General features: G+C 34.5%; 1 protein-coding gene across 2 annotated transcripts in view; it reads left to right on the forward strand.

Annotated features, from left to right (window-relative positions):
• Positions 1–20,877, forward strand: part of RALGPS2 (Ral GEF with PH domain and SH3 binding motif 2) — a 163,836-nt gene extending 142,959 nt beyond the window's left edge. The window contains exons 15-20 of one of the 2 annotated variants that reach the window (XM_060034565.1): positions 19–96; positions 1,694–1,799; positions 2,360–2,452; positions 9,706–9,811; positions 12,397–12,488; positions 15,167–20,877. In XM_060034565.1, coding sequence (XP_059890548.1) covers positions 19–96; positions 1,694–1,799; positions 2,360–2,452; positions 9,706–9,811; positions 12,397–12,488; positions 15,167–15,196 — 505 coding nt within the window. In that variant the 3' untranslated portion in view covers positions 15,197–20,877. The remainder of the gene's footprint in view (positions 1–18; positions 97–1,693; positions 1,800–2,359; positions 2,453–9,705; positions 9,812–12,396; positions 12,489–15,166) is intronic. The other variant, XM_060034574.1, reaches the window with a different exon arrangement.
• The last annotated feature ends 233 nt before the right edge of the window (positions 20,878–21,110 follow it).

Raw genomic sequence — 21,110 nt, forward strand, 5'->3', positions numbered from 1 at the left:
TATAATGGAATCCAACAGGAACAGATTATACCATTCTCTCGGCCCGGTGACAAGAGTGGCACGAAATGGCTATCGAAGCCACATGAAGGCCAGCAGGTACAATTCCCCTGCATTCAGGGGTCACAGAACTCCCCTCTGGTGTTGGTGATTGGCTTACACGGGTGTGGTCTCATATTATTTCTGTTCTTTCTCAACTAATTGGTTTAAAAACTAAACAAAATGCCCATGAAAACTTTCTTTCCAAGATTTAATCTAGAGATAAATTTGAACTATTCTTTCTGATCCCAGAGCTAATTGCTAGAACTTGCATCTTTATGTCAACATTTTTAAATAATTCCAAATCTGTCGCTTTTTAACTGCACAGGTCTTTCTAATGTTGCTGATTATTGGATAAGCAGTACAAAAATCCACTTGTTATTCAAGGCTGCAATCGAAGAATTTACTACATTCAATTTATCTTTTTTAAGAATTTTTCAGGTTAACTTCAGGTCCTGAATTTAGACAAGTCTTTTTTATTAAATAATATTTCTGTGTTTAAACTCATGTTCATTCAGTTGTTTATCTTGTTAAACCTGGTCTCTTTCTGTACTACATTAGCTGCAGAAGAAAATAAGTATAGTAGATTGATTGGAGGCTAGAGGTTAACAGTAATGGATAATCCACCAATTCTCATAATACAACAAAATAGCAGACTTTAAAGTTAATTTTATGTCAATTTAATGGTGTCTAATCTCCTTGAATATATACCTCCTTGAATATAAATAGCTCCAGCATGAAATTTCTAGTGGTTTCTAAGTTTTTAAGTCACTTTGAAGACACCTAAATAATAAAAAAGGGGTAAACTTGCAAACTTCAGGTTTCTTCACTGTTGTAGCAATTCTGCAGCTCATGTCAAATGACCAGAGGAATGACAGATTTTTTTTTTTTAATCAGTGTGTTATGTTTTAATTGAATTATATAGGAATTGTTCTTATTTTAACTGTTGGACCTTAAATGAGTTGGGGAGAGATATTTAGATGTTTGATTATTTTGTGATGGTTTTCTTAAGATACAAGAAAAAGAAATCTTGAGTTTGGAGTTATTCCTTTCTTGGAGAGCTGTTAAGCTATAATCACTTAGATGCATTGCTGACATTAAAATGTCATTAAATTTTATGCAGAAAGTTGGTTTTTTTAAATATGTTGTTAATCGCCTTCATTACTTCTTTCACCTATTTTAGAATTAAGCATGGATTTTCTTTTGCTTTTTTCCTTTTGATTCTGCTATTTTTATTTTGAGTTTTATATGCTTAAATACTTTTAACAAATAGAATCCTCATCTTTCCCACTAGGACTTAAGTTTCTACTGGGGAAAAAAAGGTTTCAGCAGTGCTGCAGTGTGGCATGTTAAGAAGAAAAGTCTTAAATCCCTAATTTAATCTTTACTAGGGTGAATCTCTGTATTCTTTCTAAATTATACTTGTTCAAATATGCAATAAAATGTGTTTTTTAACCATCTGCTGACTTCAGTAACTTCCTGTTAATTTTGTGACAGCTTACAAATTTCAGATCAGTAAGCCTTTATAATTGTCAGTGTCTTCTTATTCTGAATAAAGTAACAGTTTTAAAATTAAGAATAATTACATTTTATTTAAGTACCTACTTGATAATCACTAAAGCGCTTATATCTTCTTTTCTTCATTTCATTATTATAGTTCTGCAGAATCAGAAGATTTGGCAGTACATTTATATCCAGGAGCTGTTACTATTCAAGGTGTTCTCAGGAGAAAAACTTTGTTAAAAGAAGGCAAAAAGCCTACAGTAAGAATTTAATATATTTTAATACACGTTCTAAAATTAAGCAAATGAATAGGACCCTAAAAAATATGAAGACAGTTGAAATAAAATATATTTCAGATATATAATACACTTGAAATAATTTAAGATACACCTTTGCCTCACAATGTTATTTAATTTAAAGTGTTATTATACCTGCCATATAGATTTTGGTTAAATCATACATTTTGGGTGTTTAAATCAAGATGCTCCTGTACTTCTCTTTGCTCCCTAATATAGTTCTTAGAGAACCTTGAAAATATATCCCGTTAAGAAGTATTTTAAGTAGTAATTTTAGAAGAAATAGAAAACAGAGTGACAGCCCCAAAAAATAGAATTCAGCCAATTTTGTTTGGTCAGTCCTAAGTAGAATGTATTGAGTGGACGTGATAAGAATATTTGAGATAAAGATTTCAGAAGTGATGAAACTCGAAGCTAAGGTGGTGGAAGTGAAGTGGAGCTAAAGATCTTTGGCACTGAGAAAGCAGAGTGACTGAGAAGCCAGTAGCATTTGCGTAGTATATTCATGTGTCTGTCCTCTCCAGGTAGCATCTTGGACGAAATATTGGGCAGCTTTGTGTGGGACACAACTTTTCTACTATGCTGCCAAATCTCTAAAGGCTACAGAAAGAAAACATGTAAGTATTCCTGTTCCAAGTTGTTAGCATACTTTCACAGCCTCTTCATGGTTGTAAAGAAAGTAGGTCTAATGCGATGCAAGGGTTTCGGTTTTTTCCCACATTCTAACCCAGAAGTTCTTACACTTTCCTTGTTGGAATATTATAATGGAATTATTTTTGTTTAGTAAGACCATTCCAAGGAAGGTCTTGGAACAACTTCCATATTTTGTAGTTTCGTTTTTGAATGCTATTTTTCCATTGCAAATGTCAAAACTGCGCACTACAAGTATCTATCTTCACTTCCAAGCCCTCTCAAACCTGGGTTTTTTGGGTCAGAAAATGGTTGAAAACTATCGCCTTGGAGTCTCGTTTCCTAATTTGTAAAATATGAAAGATTCGGACCAGCATCTCTGGTTCTTTCCACCTCAGTCTCTGTTTGAGTGATTTTCCCAGCAGTGAAGAGGAATAATAGTTACTAAGGTTACTGTGATCACCTTCTTGTGTTTAAAAGAAGCTTTGAAATGCTCTTTTCTCCAGATGTAGAATCTTCCTATAAATCTTTTTTTTTGCATGCTGTTTTTTCTATGCCAGTGATACAATATTTGAAAATGGAAAACTAAGTTTCCATTTTACATGTTGCGTTAACACAGTCCCCTGGAGAGGAATTTTATTTCTAAATTGTGTATTTTGGGGGTGGGGGGGGAATTAAGTGGTTTACCATACTGAGGAAAGGTAAGCCACTGAAAAAAAAAATTAAGTTCTTTTACTACTTATACGTTACCCAGTGATACTGCATAATTCAGAGAAGACCTTTTTTTTTGGAGGCGGTAGGGGGGCGGCGGGGGAGGGCATTTATCACTTCGTGTTTTTTTATTCTAACAATGGCTCTTAAAAACTATAACACACACACATTACTTGTATACATTTTAATATCAGGTATTACTTCACCAAACACTTTGACTAAATTTACTGGGATTCAGTGTTTTTTTGTTTTGTTGTTGTTTTGTTTTGTTCCTTTTAGTAAGAATAATCCCTAGTTTGAAGTTTGGTTGGATGAGGCCAGTTACAAGTTCAACTTCAGACATTATCATTAGAGAAGCTTTTCTTTATTCTCACAGTTTTAGCCCCTTAATCACATCAGGGGTAGAGGAGAATACGTTTTCGGTTTAAATGAATGTGGGAAGTGCCATATGATAGCATCACCTACCTTTCCTTATCAGCGGTACCCATACCTTGTCACTGTCCTGAATTTCATGTTAATCATTGTCTTGCTTTTCTTTAGAGTTTACCACATATGTTTCCTTAAACAGTACATTGTGTCATTCTTTAATTGTACCTGAATGGAATCATACAAATTCCTGAGCACTGACTTTTTTGCTCACTCTTATGTTAGAATTATCTAGATATAGTCCTCACATTGAGGTGAAGGACTGTTTTTTGTATTCTAGTCAAATTGACTATAATGCCCACATACCTGACAAAGCTACAGTTTAGTTTCACTAGAACGTTTTACAGAGTAATTGCCTCTGGTTAGTACTGCTGTACTCAAAGGAGGGGGAAAAAAAAAAAAGGGTGATATAGCTAAATTAAATTGTCATCTTCAGATATAGTTAACTGTTCACTTAGCCACTTCCAGAGACTTGGCTGGATTTCACTTATTATAAAGAAGTTGACTATGATAAAGAAGTAAAATGTATAAGGTAAATTTTTTTTTGTTTTTTCCTAACTTTAATTAGAAAGAAGCCAAATTAGAGAATTGATTAAATAACTGAATTTGTCCTCTAATACATATGTTAAATATCTTTTTGTGTTTGGCATTGGTACTTATACATAGAGAATAATAATATGCTAGTTTGGGCTTTTAATTATATGAAGTGATAAATAATGCATATGAAATGTTTAGAAATTAGAGCATAGTGGGCTGTGAAGGGAGCCCAACTGAGTGCCGAGGAAATGGACTGTATTCCTCATCTTTTCTAATTTAAACTGTTAAGATTAAAGAAAATTATAAGAACAAAATAGAGTATAGAGACAAGTCCATGTTTATATTTAGTATCAATTTTAGGATAGAAAAGATAGGGCACAGAACTAGAAGCAATGAAGGAAAAAAAATTTTAATCATTTTCAAACAGTTAAAATACAAATTGGAAGAAAATATTAGCTATACGTAAGCAATAGATAAGAGATTAAAATCTTTTATATAAACACAGCACCATCTATGTAGTGTTCTTGCCAAAAATTTAACCTGAATTTAATCATGAAGAAACAATTAAATCCACATTGTGGAACATTCCTATAAGACAACTGGCTTGGATTCTTAAGACCAAAATTTGGCAGATGGAATAGGGTAGGGGGACAGAAGGACTGTTCTAGATTAAGAGAAACTAAAGAGTCTTGACAGCTAAATGCAATGTATGTACCTTGGTTTAATCTTGGAGGAAGTCTTTTTAAGCTATAAAGCTCATAATTAGGACAATCAAAGAAATTGTAATATGGACTTTATATGATTGTGACTGTTAAATTTCTTGAATATGTTACATTGTGGTTATATAGTAATATATTCTTAGGAGATACATGTTGAAATATTTAGAGTCCAATGTTATGTGTGCAGCTTACATTTAAATGTTCAAAGAGATCAAGCAAATGAAAAATGTAGATATATGGGTAATCATTGTAGCATTGTTTCAACTTCTCTGTAGTTTGAACCTTTTCAAAATTAAAAGCTGGAGGAGGAAAAAGTGTCACTAATGAAAGTATACCTGTTCATATATATATAAATAAATGCGGGAGGAGGAAATCTGGAAGTCTACACCTCTATGTTTTATTGCTCTCTAAAGTATGAATGTTTTTGCCTGTGAGGAGCAGAGCAGACTTGGGAAGAGAGAATAACTGGGAAGAAAGGAGGGGCACTATGGTTTTATTATGTCTATATTTTTGAATGTTTTAAGGTGAAAACATTCACTGTAAAATTATTTTTAATTGAAGTGTATTCATTTAAAAAATTTTTTTGCAGATATGTTTGAGCCTATCTCTGCATAGTAATGAGTGAATAAATACTGTTTGATAAGTTAAAATTTAAAAACCAAGGCTACACCTGAAAAAGAAATCTGTAACCTATATAAAGACCTTCCACAACTCAGTAAGAATAAAACAACAGTAGAAAAATGGAATAGGGAGATAAAGAAGGTGAAATATAAATGGTTAATAAACATGAAAAGGTGATGAACCTCACTAGGTATCAAAAACACAGATTAAAGAAGATGCCCATTTTTTTGGCCATTAGGCAGAAATTTTAATGATTGATAATATAACACTAGCCAGGATGTAGGGAAACATAGACAGTTGGTGGAAATTTAAATTGGTATTGTTTTTGTGGTGGACAATTCTAGTCAGTATATAACTTAATAACCAGCGATTCTTTATCTGAAAGTCTGTCCTATGGAAATCCTTGAACAAGTGCACAGATATCTATAGAAGAATATTCCTGGAATATTTATAGTATCAGAAATCTGCAAACACTGAAAATACTTATTATTAAGGAAATACTGATAGGTAAAAACCACAAGTCAGAGTAAGTATACCTCCATTTGTATATAAAAACGAACAGCAACAGAAAAGTCAGTCTTTGGTGTAATGCATAGAGAAAGGTCCAGATGGCTACACCCCAAAGGATGATGAATTCTGGGGAGTGGGATGACATTCAGCTGGTGGTTGAGGGCATTTGTACTCTATGTAAAGGGGCTTATACTGTTTGAATTACTTTTTTTTTTAATTGAAAAAAGAAGCAATTGATGCAGATGTTTTGGGGGCTAGGAAAAGAATATTAGAAAATCATGCTATCTGCTTTGACATAAATTATTAGCTGTGAAATCAGCTGTTCTGTAGTATTGCCAATTTTATTCTCCATAGTATTAAAACTTCCTAATCCCTTTGGCTTTCATTTTTGTAGTACCCATGTTGTTACAAATAATGTGATGTGTTCCTTCTTTTCCCCATTTCTTTAAAATGTGAAACATATACATGCAAAGATATATAGTATACATGTACATTTTAAAGAATAATAAATAAAATGAACACCTCTATAACTCCACGCAGCATAAGAAGACAGAGCATTACCAGAACCGTCCAAGACTTCCCAGATAGCATCCTCTTCCTTCCTTATCAGCCACACCCACAGCCTATCACTGTCCTAAATTTCATGTTCCTCACTGCCTTGTTTTTGTTCAGGATTTTACTATATATGTTTCCTTAACACATTGTCTCATTTTTGAACTGTACCTGAATGGATTCACATATATAATTTTAAGCACTCCATTTGTTGCTTAATATATTGTTGATGAGATTCATCACTGTTGATGCATATAGCTGTCCTTTATTCCTTTTCACACTTGAATAGTCTTCCACGTTATGAATCTGCCATAATTTATTCATCATTCTACTGATGGATATTTGGATGCTTTCCAGGTTATTGCTGTATCTAACAGAGCTACTATGAATATTTTTGTGCATATGTTCTCTAGATTATATACCAAGGAAGGCAAACGTTCAACTTTACAAGAAAATGCCAAATTGATTTACGTACTCACCAACAGCATAATGAGGTTTTTCATTGTTCCACACCCTCACCATACTTGTTGTCAGGCTTTTTAATTTTGGCTAACCTAGTAAATATGAAATGGTACCTTGTGATTTTAATGTACACACCCCAGATTATTAATGAGTTTGAAGTTTTTTTCATGTTGTTGGTCATTCATGTTTCTTCTCTAAAATGCCTGGATAAATCTTTTGCTTATTGGATAGCGTGTTTTCTTACTAATTGGTAAAGGTTCCTTATATACTCTGGATACTAATCTATTAGCAGTTATGTGTTACTAATATCTTCTTCCAATTTGTTTGATTTGTTTTTTTTTTACTCTGTGATGTTTTTAGTGAATAGTTCTTAATTTTAAAGTAATAAAATTTATCCTTTCCTTTATGCGTAACAGTTTCTGAGTCATGTTTTTAAAATAAAATACTTCTCTAACCGGAGATCATCAAGATATTCTCCTATAATTTCTACTAATAGATTTAAAGTTTTGCAATTTGCTTTAAAATCCTTGATCCACCTGGAGTCAGAGGGGTATGTGTGTGAAATGTGTTATGAAATAGGCATTCATTTTGATTTTTCTGCACGGATGAGAAATTTTCCTGGCACCATCTATTGAACAGTCCATTCTTCCTTCACTGATCTGCAGAGCCCACTCTTATCGTTTGAGTTTGCATCTATGTGCACAGATTGCTTTCTAGACTTCCATCGCCCTGTCAGTCTGTCCTTGTCCCAGTAGCTCATGGTCTCAGTTACTGTAGATTTATAAGTCTTGTGTAGCAAGGCAAGTCCAGCCTAATTCTTCAGGAGTGTCTTGGCTATTTCTGATCCTTTGCTCTTACATGTAAGTTTTAGAATCAGCTTCTCAAGTTCCACATAAAACCCTACTGGAATTTTTATTGAAATGACACTGAATCTGTAGACCAATTTAGGGAGAATTGACATCTTTACAACATTGAACCTTTTTCTTCATCTCATGGTTTTTCTCTGTTGATTTAGGTCTTCTTGAAAGTCTTTTAACTGTTACACTTTCCTGTATGTCTTTTGTTACATATATTACTAGGTACCTTTCCTATAAGTGACTTTTATAATTCTAGTGTATAAAATTGCAGTTGACTTTTTTTTTTTTTTTTTTTGCGGTACGCGGGCCTCTCACTGTTGCGGCCTCTCCCGTTGCGGAGCACAGACTCCGGACGTGCAGGCTCAGCAGCCATGGCTCACGGGCCCAGCCACTCCGCGGCATGTGGGATCTTCCCGGACCGGGGCACGAACCCGTGTCCCCTGCATCAGCAGGCAGACTCTCAACCACTGCACCACCAGGGAAGCCCGCAGTTGACTTTTATATTGATCTTTTCCAAGCATCCTTGCTGATCTTTCTTATTAACTTGGTGGATTTTCTGTGTAGATAATATCATCTGTGAGTAATGGCAGTTTTATTTCTTCCTCACCCTTATACCTTTTATTTCTTTCCTGTTATCTTAGTGTGCTGACTAGGTCTTCCAATTCAGTGTTGGATGGAAGTAGCAATGGTGGGCATCCTTGTCTTAAAACTGATTTTGAAGTGTTTTTAGCATTTTACCCTTGAGCATGCGTTGCAGGGTTTTGGTTTGGGTTTTGTTTTGTTTTGTTTTTTTCTTTCCTGCTTTGTTTTGTTCGGGTTTTGTGGGGGGTTTGTTGTTGTTTGTTTGGTAGGTACTCCTTATTGAATTAGGAAATTCTGTTCCATTCCAAGTCACACAGATATGCATTATATTTTAGCAAATGGTTTTATTTTACATCAACTGAGTTGATCATACTTTTTTCTTTTAATGTTAATATGGTGATTTATTTTAATAATTTATCTAAAGTTGAACTAAGCTTGCTTTCATGAAATAAACCGAACTTAGTTGCAGTCATTGGTTTCTAACGTTAAGTCACCCTCATATTCCTGGGATAAATCCAGTTTGGCCATCATGTACCAGCTTTTTTATACACTGCTAGATTCAGTTTGCCAATATTTTATTTAACATTTTTTCATTTATGTTCATGAGTAGGATTAACTTAAATTTCTTGCTTTTATAACAGCCCTTTTTTTTCCATTACTAAAGTGTAACTTTATAAAATAAAGAATAACTAGACAAGTAACAAGCATGCTAAGAATACCTTCTTTTTGAGAAATACAGGCAAGAATATATTATTAAGAATTGTGATGGCGGTGCTGATTCATTAAATCATCAGGTTATCAGGTTTAAGATAACACCCCTATTACATTGGTACACCTTAAACTTATACAATGTTATATGTCAGTTATATTCAGTAAAGGATGTGTGTGTGGAGATAACACCTCTATTAAAATGGAAGTGTGTTTCCTATAACGAAGGGGTGAGGTGTAGCACAGTAACAAAAAAAAAACAATACAGAAAAATTTACCAGATCTACTAACAGATCATGGTCTTTGGGAGTGGACGCTAGGACAGTTAACTTTTGATGAAGAGTTGAAGCTGGGAAAGATCTGGAAAGTATAAGAGACTATCTGAAGAGGGCATGCCTACATGGAATTTAGTTGTAAGAGACCGGGAGCAGACCTGACCAGCATGAAATCTCATCTCTCTCTAGGAGAAACTGAAAATATGCTCTCTAACAGTTAATTTTTACATAGAATAAGCCATAAATTTTGTTTCCATTAATTATTTTTTTTATCTCTCAGTTCAAATCAACATCAAATAAGAACGTGTCTGTAGTAGGATGGATGGTGATGATGGCTGATGACCCGGAACATCCAGATCTCTTCTTGCTGACTGACTCTGAGAAAGGTGAATCATTAAAATAACTAGGGCTTAAGGTATTGCATGTACACAACTTTCGATAAGCCAAAATTTATCAATAGTTTAACTGGAATACACGACTAGGGGCATTGTTTGTGTAGTTCAATCTCTTGGGAAATATTTGTGTCACATAATGTAATGTATACTAATGATAGCAATATTTTTAGATATCAATATCTATTAATTGCTTATTTAATAAGCTTATTAAATAAGCTTATTTTCTTTGCTACATGGGCATAAGCTTGAAATTAAAAACCCAAATAATCCCTAGAGAGCTAATAACCAGAAAAGGAAGGAGGGAATTCGAGAATCTATAGACCACTGTTAACTTTAAAATCTCAGATTTACAATATGCAGTACCCCTTCGTTTATATTCTGAGATCAATTGTTATTCTTAAGCTCTGAATGTGGCAGAAGTTTTCCTTTAAATGATTTTTATTCCATTACTTTTAATTAAATTAATTGGTAATTTGACTCAAACCACTTTCCAAATAAGTATAATTTTAATTATAATACTTAGCTTACAATGTATAGAGACATTTATGAGTGAAAGTGTTGGCTATTGACCATAGGAGTTTTAAAAACTTTAAAACTTTAAACTTTAAAAGTGGATGAGAGAGGTTGGAGGGTGGGCTGTGTAGTAGAATCAGATCATACCTTCTCACCCTGCCTGTGCCAGTTGTGGAGACCTCAGTGGTCATCAGAACAGATCCTCATGTGGTTGCAGCTCTTCCTTCGTAAAATCTGCCAGCTGTTGATAAGCACCACAAAGGAAGCCAGAAAGAAAATTCTTTCATATCTGCCCAGAATCTTCCACTTCAGCAGCTCACTACTACTAAAATGAAGTTATATTACCATTTACTGACTGTAAAATTATACTCTGACTTCTGTTTATTTAGAATGCATATCCACAGATATTCGGCTTTTAGGATATTGTGGTACTTTAAGTAAAAATTTAAGAAAATATGCAGAAAAAGTTAGTACAGAAAAAAATAATAGCAAAATGTTATGTTTTTAGATGAAATAGGTTGACTTACAGAGTAAGGAGCTCCTACTCAACATTCTGAATTCAAAGCCCCAGCCTCCACCCTGCCAATCCCAAAGGCCTTCATTATTTATAAAAGATCATTTTCATGGGGTTAAGTTAACAAATTATTTGTCTTCCATCAGTTCCTTAGTGTGTTTGACAGAACCGTTTCAGAGTACAAGGTTTTTATGAAGTCTGTACTGATGGTCTTCTTAAGGGAGGAGAGAGTAGGTAAATGGCAGCTGTGGCCAGCTGATCAGATACGTCTGCTATTTAGGTTGATCTAATGTTTGCATCTGTGTTTAACAAGCAAAACAGTGTTATTTTAGTAATTAAACATTTGGTGAAGAAAGCTGTTGCCTCTGAAAGTGAAAAAAAGTCTTTGAGAAAATCTCAAAGAAGAGCTGTATAACGCCTGCATATAGATGAGGCTCTTGAGCCATTGAATTCAGTTATAAAGGAAAGAGTAGCACTCAGTAAGAATTGGGAGATAAAAAGAACTCAGGTCAGTGAAAAAGGGGAATTAAGCTCAACTTAGGGCACCTATACTACATGAGTCCTTTCTTCTTTTCTCAGTTTATTACCTTAATACATATAAACATATAAAATATCCTTATTATGTGTCAGTTTTGAATTAGAGTCAACATAAGGTCTAAATACATACAACACACATGAAACAAATGAATTTCTAATTTTCTAAAAGAGAAAGAGTTGCCTTCTCAGATTTTTCACATAAGCCCTCACTAGACCTAGAAATTTCTCTAATAATTTTGACAAATGTTAACTAAAAACTAAAAGCATAGGTTATATTGATGTTAGCTGATTAATCCTTAATCACATTAAATAGCTAATATTTAAGTGTTAAAGCATTCTGGCCTATAAAAATTCAGTATTAGCATCTACTAATATTTAGATCATCTAAATAGTGCTGAGAAGTGATATCCTGCACTCTCATCCACTCATACAAATCTAGAGAAGCCAAACAATTATTATTATTTTTTTTTTTTTTTTTTTGGCTGCGTTGGGTCTTCGCTGCGTGCGGTCTTTCTCTAGTTGCGGTGAGCGGGGGCTACTCTTCGTTGCGGTGCGCAGGCTTCTCATTGCGGAGGCTTCTCTTGCTGCGGAGCACAGGCTCTAGGCACACGGGCTTCAGTAGTCGTGGCTCGTGGGCTCTAGAGTGCAGGTTCAGTAGTTGCGGCACATGGGCTTAGTTGCTCCGCGGCATGTGGGATCTTCCCAGACCAGGGATCGAACCCGTGTCTCCTGCATTGGCAGGTGGATTCTTAACCACTGCGCCACCAGGGAAGCCCCAAACAATTATTTTATTTAAATATACTTTAAAGAGCATTTAAGGAGGCAAAATACTTCTTTTCCAATTCATAAACAGCAAAACAGTGACTTTCTGCATAAATGATAGCACTTGAATGTAGCACAGAGAACTCTTCGTTTTATATGTATTGGAAAATCAGGTGTTAGAGAAATAGAATTCTTAAACGGAGAACTGTCATCAATTTTTATTGTTTCCCTTTGTTTTTAATAATTTTAGGAAATTCATACAAATTTCAAGCTGGCAGTAGGATGAATGCAATGCTGTGGTTTAAGCACTTGAGTGCAGCCTGCCAAAGTAACAAACAACAGGTAAGCATCTCTCTTAACCCTCAAAATAGTCCATAAATTGCGAATATATTTAAAAGAGTTCCAAAGAGAAGTAAGTGGACTCATTTTTGGAGTGAAGTAGGGAAACTGTTCATATTCTATTTCTTGTTGACCACAGTCAGCAAGACATGAAGTCCACATTTTAGAGAGGAGATGGGTAATAAACAAGCGAACAAATAACAAAATTTCAAGTCGTAAAAACCGTATGAACAAAATAGAATTACATGATACGGAGTGATGGGAGTAGAGACAGACTTTAAATAAATAAGAGTGAACAGCAAAGATCTCCCTAAGGAGATGACAATGACATGAATGACAGGAAGGAAGGGCCATGTGAAGATAAGGGGGAACAAAGTTCTGGTGGAGGGAAGAGTAAGTGCACAAAGACCCTGAAGATGGAACAAGCTTCAGGTGTTCAAAACAGGGAACTGTAGCCCTTGTTGGGAGAATGTAGTGGGAGGCAAGGAGACTCTAGAGAGGTAAAAATATGATGGCACCTTAACAAAAATTATTCTGATTTGTCTTTACTTGTTCTATTGACAGTTTTATGCGGGTTCCTGTGCTTGCAGTGAAACCCAAAACTATGTGGACTTTTTGTTTGTTTTTATTTTTACTGAAACAAAGATGGTCTAACTCAAAGGCTTTCAGCTACAAAGGGGAATGAATCCATAGTGGTGTTTTCCCCAAACCCGGTTGCAGATTTAAAGTTGAACCATGAATTGGTAGGGCAGACATAAATAAACATAGACTTTTTTAGGCCAGTTTTCAGTTGAATATATTTGAAAATTTTATTGTCTTAAGGTACTGAAATACAGAAGTATATGGTAAGTGTTATCAATAGCTAATTTTGAATAATATAATACATTATACAAGTTTATAAAGGTTATAAACGTATTTTCCACTGTGTGCTATCAGGACCCAAGTTATTATCCCTTTTTTGATAAAGGAAGAAACTAAGGCTCGGAAATCCTAAATGACCTACACAGGGTCAAACAAGTAAAAAATCGTGGACCTGAGATGACACAAACTCTGTCTTCATCCTATAGATTCATTCTTCTTAAATATTGTTGGAATGGGCCTTGTTCTCTTACAATTTTTATTTCAAAAATATATGAAAGACTAATAGCAATATTTGGTACCATTCTTAACAATGTCCCTTAAGGACATGAAATACCATAGAGCAAAAATTACTTTCTTGCCCCTGTCAAGTTAGTGTCTGGGACAGAATGAAGGAAACAAACCTTCTTTTGCCTAAACCAAGTTTTTCAGGATTCAGCTCCATGCCGTACATTTTCTTTAAATGTAGCTTAAAGTACTGTATCATTTCTTTTCAATCTCAAGTTTCAAGATTAATCTAGACAGGGTATGCGTACCAGCATAGAGGTTCAATTTCTTTTTATTATATTAGTGGACTTTGCTACTGAATAAGCCAACCAGATGTGTATAAATGGGGTTTTTTTAATTTGTTTGTTCCTATACTTGGAAGAATCAGAGAAGTAGCAAATTTATAAATAGAAGCTGTGAAATTTGAAAACTTTTAGTAGAAGACTCTAACTCAGGTACAACACCTTAAACCATAGTCAGGCAACTTAGGAGGAAATGAAAGTGTTACTTTATTAAAATATTGGTTTTCTTAGAACCAGACCCTGAGAATTTATACTTTAATTTAAGCACTCTTGGATTTGTACTGTTGTATTTATAGTTCAGTTATGATTATATTGTCAAATAATTTTTCATTCAGAAGCTGACACACATAAGAGATTAATCTTTTTTTTTTTTTTAGTATCCCAGGTTTTCAGAAAAAGGTTGCTAAAGTGTGGGAACTGTTAAGCTCTTTTAAAGGACAGAGTAATGACCACTGATGCATGAATTTCTCTACCAGCACAACTTTGGAAAACTGGTAGTAAAAGTTAAGAGCATTTTTTTTTAGCATGGTGAAGCCCTCTTTAGTCCTTGACTAGAGGGTTCATTAATTTTTAAAAACAAAATATATTCATATTTCTAAGAATTATTGTTGAATTTCAGACTTAAAAGAAATCAAATTAAATTTGATCCAGTCTATAAGCAGCAAACTGTTATATAACCTATAGATTTTTCAGAGTCACAAAGTTTCAGGTAAGAGTTTATCTAGCAATGAGTTTTATTCTTTTATACTCATTTTCATGATGATTTCACAAAGAAATTCTTAGTAATGTTTGTTATAAAATTATCTGTGCTGCATTTTAAAATTTGCATGTAGGAATTCATTGTAATACATATAATGAAAAAATAAATGATGACAAGCATTTTGTGTGGAATCTCACACTACTACGGCCATACTTACTCTTTCCTCATTCATTTATTCACTCAGCAAACATCTCCTGAGCCCTGTGTTAGACAAGAAAGATACTGTCTCTGCCCTTTTTCCCACCCGGATTTCAATTTATTGGAAAAAGTATTAACTCATCTCAGTGACTTCCTCTCAAAAATGTTCTAGTGTATTTTATTCATTATTCATAAACAATTACAGTACCTTCTATCAAATTCCTTTTTTAAAAAGATATTTAGGTCAGAAAGATTTTAATATTTGGGCTTACTTAGAATGACAAGGAAATATAAGAAATAGTACTTTGAAAAACACCTTTTAAATACTGTCAGTTTGTAATGCTTATATTTTTTAGGTTCCTACAAACTTGATGACTTTTGAGTAAAAGCCTGATAAAAAGCAAGGTGAACTGTTATCTTAAGTGAAAGCAAGGACCTGATGAAAGAGCGCCAGCTATAAACCAATCCTGTGCCAGGAAGAGCCCAGAGGTTCCATCTCAGCCTCTGGAGTTCTGAACCAAAAAAGCACTAATTTCAGGGAATGAAGTGAGATATTCCCAGAGAACAAATTGGAGTTGCAAAACAAACTGCCATGGACCATGCTTCTTATCTCTGAACTGACCTGTGGAAACCACTGCCTTAAAAGAATGAAAGGAAAACCAACATGAAACACCAAATAGTGTGTGTGAATCTTCTGGCGGTGCTGTGCTTGGAATAGATCGTAGCTAATTTGCATTTCTTTTAACTTTGTACTAATTTTGGAGGGGAGAATCGCCTTTTTTTAGATACACTTTAAAAAGAAAAACATATTTCTTATGGGTTACATTAGGAGCTGGGTTTAAAGTGAGGTGTAAAGCTACTCCAGCTTAGTAGGGTTCTACCAGCAGCCTAGCGGAAAGGTTTGCTTGAGCTTCCATTAGTCTGCAGCCTCACTCGCTTTTTCACAACAAGAGTGTAGGAATTAGAAATGTTAATAATGTGAGTTGTTGGAGTTTGTTTGGGATTTGGGGGGGGTTGTTTTGGATGAGGGGAGATTTTTAAAAACACTAAACTTCTGAAATTTAGTACTGTTTGGGGTACATTATTTCCTGCAGGGAGGTATAAAGGCTGAGTGTTCATATGCCAGACACTTTTTTCAAGTGGGCTCCAGAAAACATGGTTGTTTTTAGCTGGGTTTAAAGCTTGGCCTTCTATATGAGTTCATTGTTGGACCACAGATCTGCTTAGTAGAGAACTGTAATCCCTACCTAAACTTTTCTAAGAAGATTTTACAATAACTACATTTTTCAAGTGAATTGGATTACCCCTTCTATCACTCACAGGTGATTTTTATCATCAAGGGTGATGTATTGATATTTTATCAGGATAGTTTCCTTTACAGTGTTTCATGTGCACAATGCCAGTTATTTTTTTTGTTATTCATTTTCATTATTTTTGATCAATATGAGATTCAGGATCACATTTGTTTAAAAGAGAGTCGACGTATGTACGTATGCGTGTATGTATTTTATTATAAGGCATACAAAATAATTTTCAAAGGGAAAAAGGTGAAAGACTGAGATGCTGGGAATTTTAAGTATCAAAACTTTCCTTCCTACTTAAGCTTCCTTTATTACAAACATTTTTCTCAAAACTTACTATAGGTCCTTACAATGAAACCATATTTTGTCAGTAGTTGATCAAGCAGTTTTGTGAGAGTTCTTTAATGCAATAATGCATTTAACTTTTGAAATAAATGTTAAGTTACAAAAAATGTTTGCAGGTGAAATGCCTTAGAGTTTTAACAAAAAACTGGCACTTGAAAAAAGGCTGTGTGTTGGATGTTACAAACTCATGAGGCATCATGGATTTTGGCTGTGGCCCAGAGTAAGAAGTGCTTTTTGACTGGTAACTTCTGATAGACTTCTATTACTTTGGGCCTCACATAAAATTTTTCAGATTGTATTCTTGGAGAATTTTATGCTTTTTTTTAATCATAAGTATTTCATCCTTGAATCCATGAAACTTAAATAGAAAATATTGCTTATTAGAATAATTAGCTAAAAAATCTCTCCATTGGAAAGTAGAAGAGCTTTCCCTGAGTGCTTAGTTTTTAAATTTAGTGTTCTGTTTGGAAAGGATATTAAGAGTTCAAATATCTTTCTCATATAGCACAGTTAGTAATACCATTACTTCTGGTTTTGTGAAAAGTGACATGAGCTGGAAGAGGGCAAAATGTGGCCTATGCTAGTGATTTTATCTCCCAGCATAGCCCACACTGGGCGCTGAGAAGAGGCCCTCTGCATAACCAGCATAGCAGTATTACTCTGTAGACCTTGCACATTGGACTTCTGTTTTAATTTTCTTGTTTATTTCTCTTCAGAAATAAGTGTTTTTAACAGTGTATGTGCTTTTTAAAAAACACTGTGGATGAAAACCCTGTGGATTTTTTATTATGTTTTCTGTTTGTCATAAATAAGCTAAAGTAGATAAGTTTCTGTGGAGATATGCACCTGGAAGTCAGAGCCTGACAGCCCACAGTTTTGCCAAAGAGAGAGCTCCACTGGAAGATGTGTTTGATATTTTCAGCGCTAAACATGAGGCTGCTTGTGCAGCGTGAGAACAGTGTTCAGGTTTGGTGACTAAGTCCATATATAGATTTGTGGCCTCTGACTGACTGAAACTGAACCGTGCAGCGGACGTCACCATTATTTTTGTCTTCAAATTTGTCCATTCAAAAGATTGCTCATTGCTTTTTAAGGTGAATTTAGCATTTGAAGCAAAGATCAGTGAAGGAAGTGAATTAAAATAGTGTAGGTGAATTTTTTATCTGTAATTCACCAAATGAGACCTAATAATAATTCAAGGAAAAATAAATGTTACCAAAATATATTAAATATTTAGGCAGTGTATTAGTGGGAAGGTGAAATTTTTCTCCTCTTGTAAGGCCTACCCTTAATAAATTTGTAAAGTAGCGACTCAAAAGCTTGAAATTTCCACCAATATTAAGCTCATTTGTTTCTCTCCAAGTCAAGAAGACCTCATTGGAAATTCCATTATAATTTAAGCTACTTTTTGGTAAACATAATGATTGGTATATTATCCAGCCTGGTGTAATAGTATAATACCACCCAAAATACAGTTTGAGGCACATCTTATTTAACTGTTTGTTTGAACATGGAAGCTTATTTTTCATGCAGAAGTAACATAACAGTTTTTAAAATACAACTATAAAAATAACTGCTGACCTCGAAGAGCACTGTTTTTGGTCTCATGCTCCCTCTTTGTTTGAGTTCTGCTTATTTTTTTCAGAGGCTTTATTTTTACTGTACCTCCAAACTGTAAGAATTAAAAGAACCAATCAAACACACCTTCCTATTACATTTTCTTCACTGTGTAGATATTATTTGCGTAAACATTGCAAAAAGGGATCCAAGCAATTTGAGTTTGAGTATTTTTTACTCCCCAGGCATGTACTTCAATGACAAATGTTTTCCTGTGTGGAAAATGCCATATGACTATTGCACTACTTTCTGTATGGATGGACTGTCTTGGTATTGTGTCTTTTTGTATGTCAAGAACTAGGGTGTTTGTAGCTGCAAAGTTTCTGTAAGTGGCTTTATTCCTCTTCTAGAAGATTTATAAAGGAGCCCAAGGTGCACTGTTATAGAAGGAAAAAATGTTTACGGTCTCTAGTGTATACACCTTATGTATTAGTTGAAACCAGGGCCCTCCAAGAGCAGCCCGGCCTATTGCTCTCTTAGGATTACTAGAATTTACCTGGCCAAATGATTTGAGCGGAAGTCTTTTTTCTTTTTTCTTTTTTCTTTTTTAAGGTTAAATCTGTAAGTTAAATATGCCTTTACTACTGAAGACAAAACTATAGGACATCATATTAATTAGAAATCGACAATAATAGTAGATTTAATCCATTAACTTTTTAGAAGAATGTATCCACTATTGATTTCCTTCCTGTTTTTTTGAGGCACATTCCTTTACAACGAGTTTTTAAACCACCATATTATCTTCTTCTGCAAACAAGGGGTACCAGCGTTGCTTAACAGAAGATAATCATCAATTTTAAAAAATTCTCTGCTTCAAAGGCTTTTGAAATAATTGGATCCCTTTTTGAAAATGAAGATGAATTTTTACTGTGTCCCCGTGGAACAGTAGTACAGCTGTTGCATGAATAGGTGATACAAAGCAAGTGGTGAGGTTTGTCTGACTTCTTCAGTGATCTTTTAGGGTTTGCTTTTATTTTCTCTCTCTCTCTCTCTCTCTCTCTCTCTCTTCTTTTATATTTCTTTCAAACATAGTAAATTTATAATTTTACAGCCAGAGTAGTATTCTGTTTTTTTCTAACAAACATTGTTATTTAATCACATTGGTGATAATTATTTTCTGTGTGAAGTCAACCTTTTCAAAATGATTTAAGTATTTCTGGTTTTGCTTCCTTAAAAATGGCTTGTGTCTAAAGTAATTACTTTTCTCTTGTTAGAGGATTCCAATGAAAGACATCTGTGCATGCAAACTTTTAAGCTTTTGGAAAGCAATTTCATTACACTGGTATCTCAAGTATGTAGTGTGGGGAAGATTTGGTCAGTGCCTTATCAATTTGAAGACCAACTTTAGGGCATCGAGTATGACAATAATCACTTGCCCTGTTACTCCTCTTATTTCAGGAGTGTGTGCTATCCCTCTCTCCACCAGCTTACTCTTTCTCACAGCAGGTCTAAGAAAATGTGTGCAGATCACTCTAGGTAATTGTTGCATTCCACCTTGGCTTTGAGTCTTTTCAGACAAGCTCCGTCCCTGCTCCTCTCCTTCCAGGGTAGAAGATTAAAATTAAACCCACCAAATCAGCCTTTAGATGAGCACTCCTGAGAACAACTTTGAAGAGCATCCATCCAGCTGAGTTTATTTTTATTTTGTGTTGTTGAAATTGTTGTTTTGAACATAGATTTAATTATGTCCTTTCAGAAAATCCTTAAAAGAATGCAGTACAGCCAGAAAGATCTGTTTGGGTTTTGTTAAAGCTACTGAAATCCCGAAATGAGAGTCCCTTTTCCCAGAAGTGAGATTTAGTTCAGTACATTCTTGTATTTAAATAAGACTCAGACCAAACAAGCAGTCACTTAACCTACCAGTTATTGTTTACTTGAAAATACTATGTCAGGAAAGTGAAAACAGCTCCAAAATATAAATTAAAGAGAAGTTAAGAGAGTAAGCCAATTCTCAGTAAAAGCAAAGCCTGGAAACATTTTGCTTCTCCGAGATTATTGCAAGATCTGGAGCTACTCTTGTTCAACTGAGTCAAGATGCTATTTTCACATTTTTTAAAGGGCTAGTATGTTCTAGAATAGGCAAGTAAATTTAGTGTTTAAAGCCAAATGAAGGGTTAACTCGTCCTTAGGGGTTGTTAGTAGAAATTAAAGTTTGATTCTAGTCATTTGGACTGCAAAGTGGTGATGGGATTAAAGGAATACATAATTAGAATGTTTTGGGATTGAACTTTTTTTCAAAATAGACAAGTAGAAAATTTCATACTTAGCTGTGCTTTAGATATGAGGTAACAAATATTAATTTTCCCATGAAGATACCACTTATTAGAACTATTCACAGATATAGTCCAGTAATTATTGACTTACTAGGTCTGACAGAGTAGCTGATAATAAGTCACCAGACACTCAAAAGAGTTTCTATACCTTGATTATTGACAAATCCATTGTTTTACAGCCGACTGAAGTATGTTATGTGCGGGGAGGGGGTGGGGAACTCGTTCACAGTGTAATCTAAAGGAGATAAAAGCATCTGTGGGGATGAATATCCAATGATGATAATATACAGGAAAACACAAGCCATTTTTATTCTCCTTCATCCCGGTTAACTTGAGGTACAAAGATGAAGTACTCATTTGCACTATGACCTCCTGGAGTGACGTGCAGCTTGGTTCCTCTCTCACTTTTTGTTTCTGTTTAATATGCAAATGTGAGTGTGAGATCTTCAGTGTGTTTGCATAATCTAACTTAAAATGAATTTAAGTACAGTTTTCTGAAATATTTCTATTGGAATAAATTACTTAAAAATATAGATTGTGTGGGGATAGTTTGTTTCCATATTTACATTTTTATCATTAACTTTTAAATAAATGCTCTAAGTTGATTTTTTTCCTCTTTCTAAAATAGTTGACAAGGATTTTGTTGGTATGGGGAAGCTTCTATCTGGGTAAACTTCAGTTGCTCTTCTTTATCCCAGAACAAGGATGTGCCCTGGCATGCTGACAGATGGGGCCTTGGGGAAAAGAGGTCAAGGGTATAATAT

This window comes from Delphinus delphis, chromosome 1 (assembly GCF_949987515.2).
Source record: "Delphinus delphis chromosome 1, mDelDel1.2, whole genome shotgun sequence".
Taxonomy (NCBI): Eukaryota; Metazoa; Chordata; class Mammalia; order Artiodactyla; family Delphinidae; genus Delphinus; species Delphinus delphis.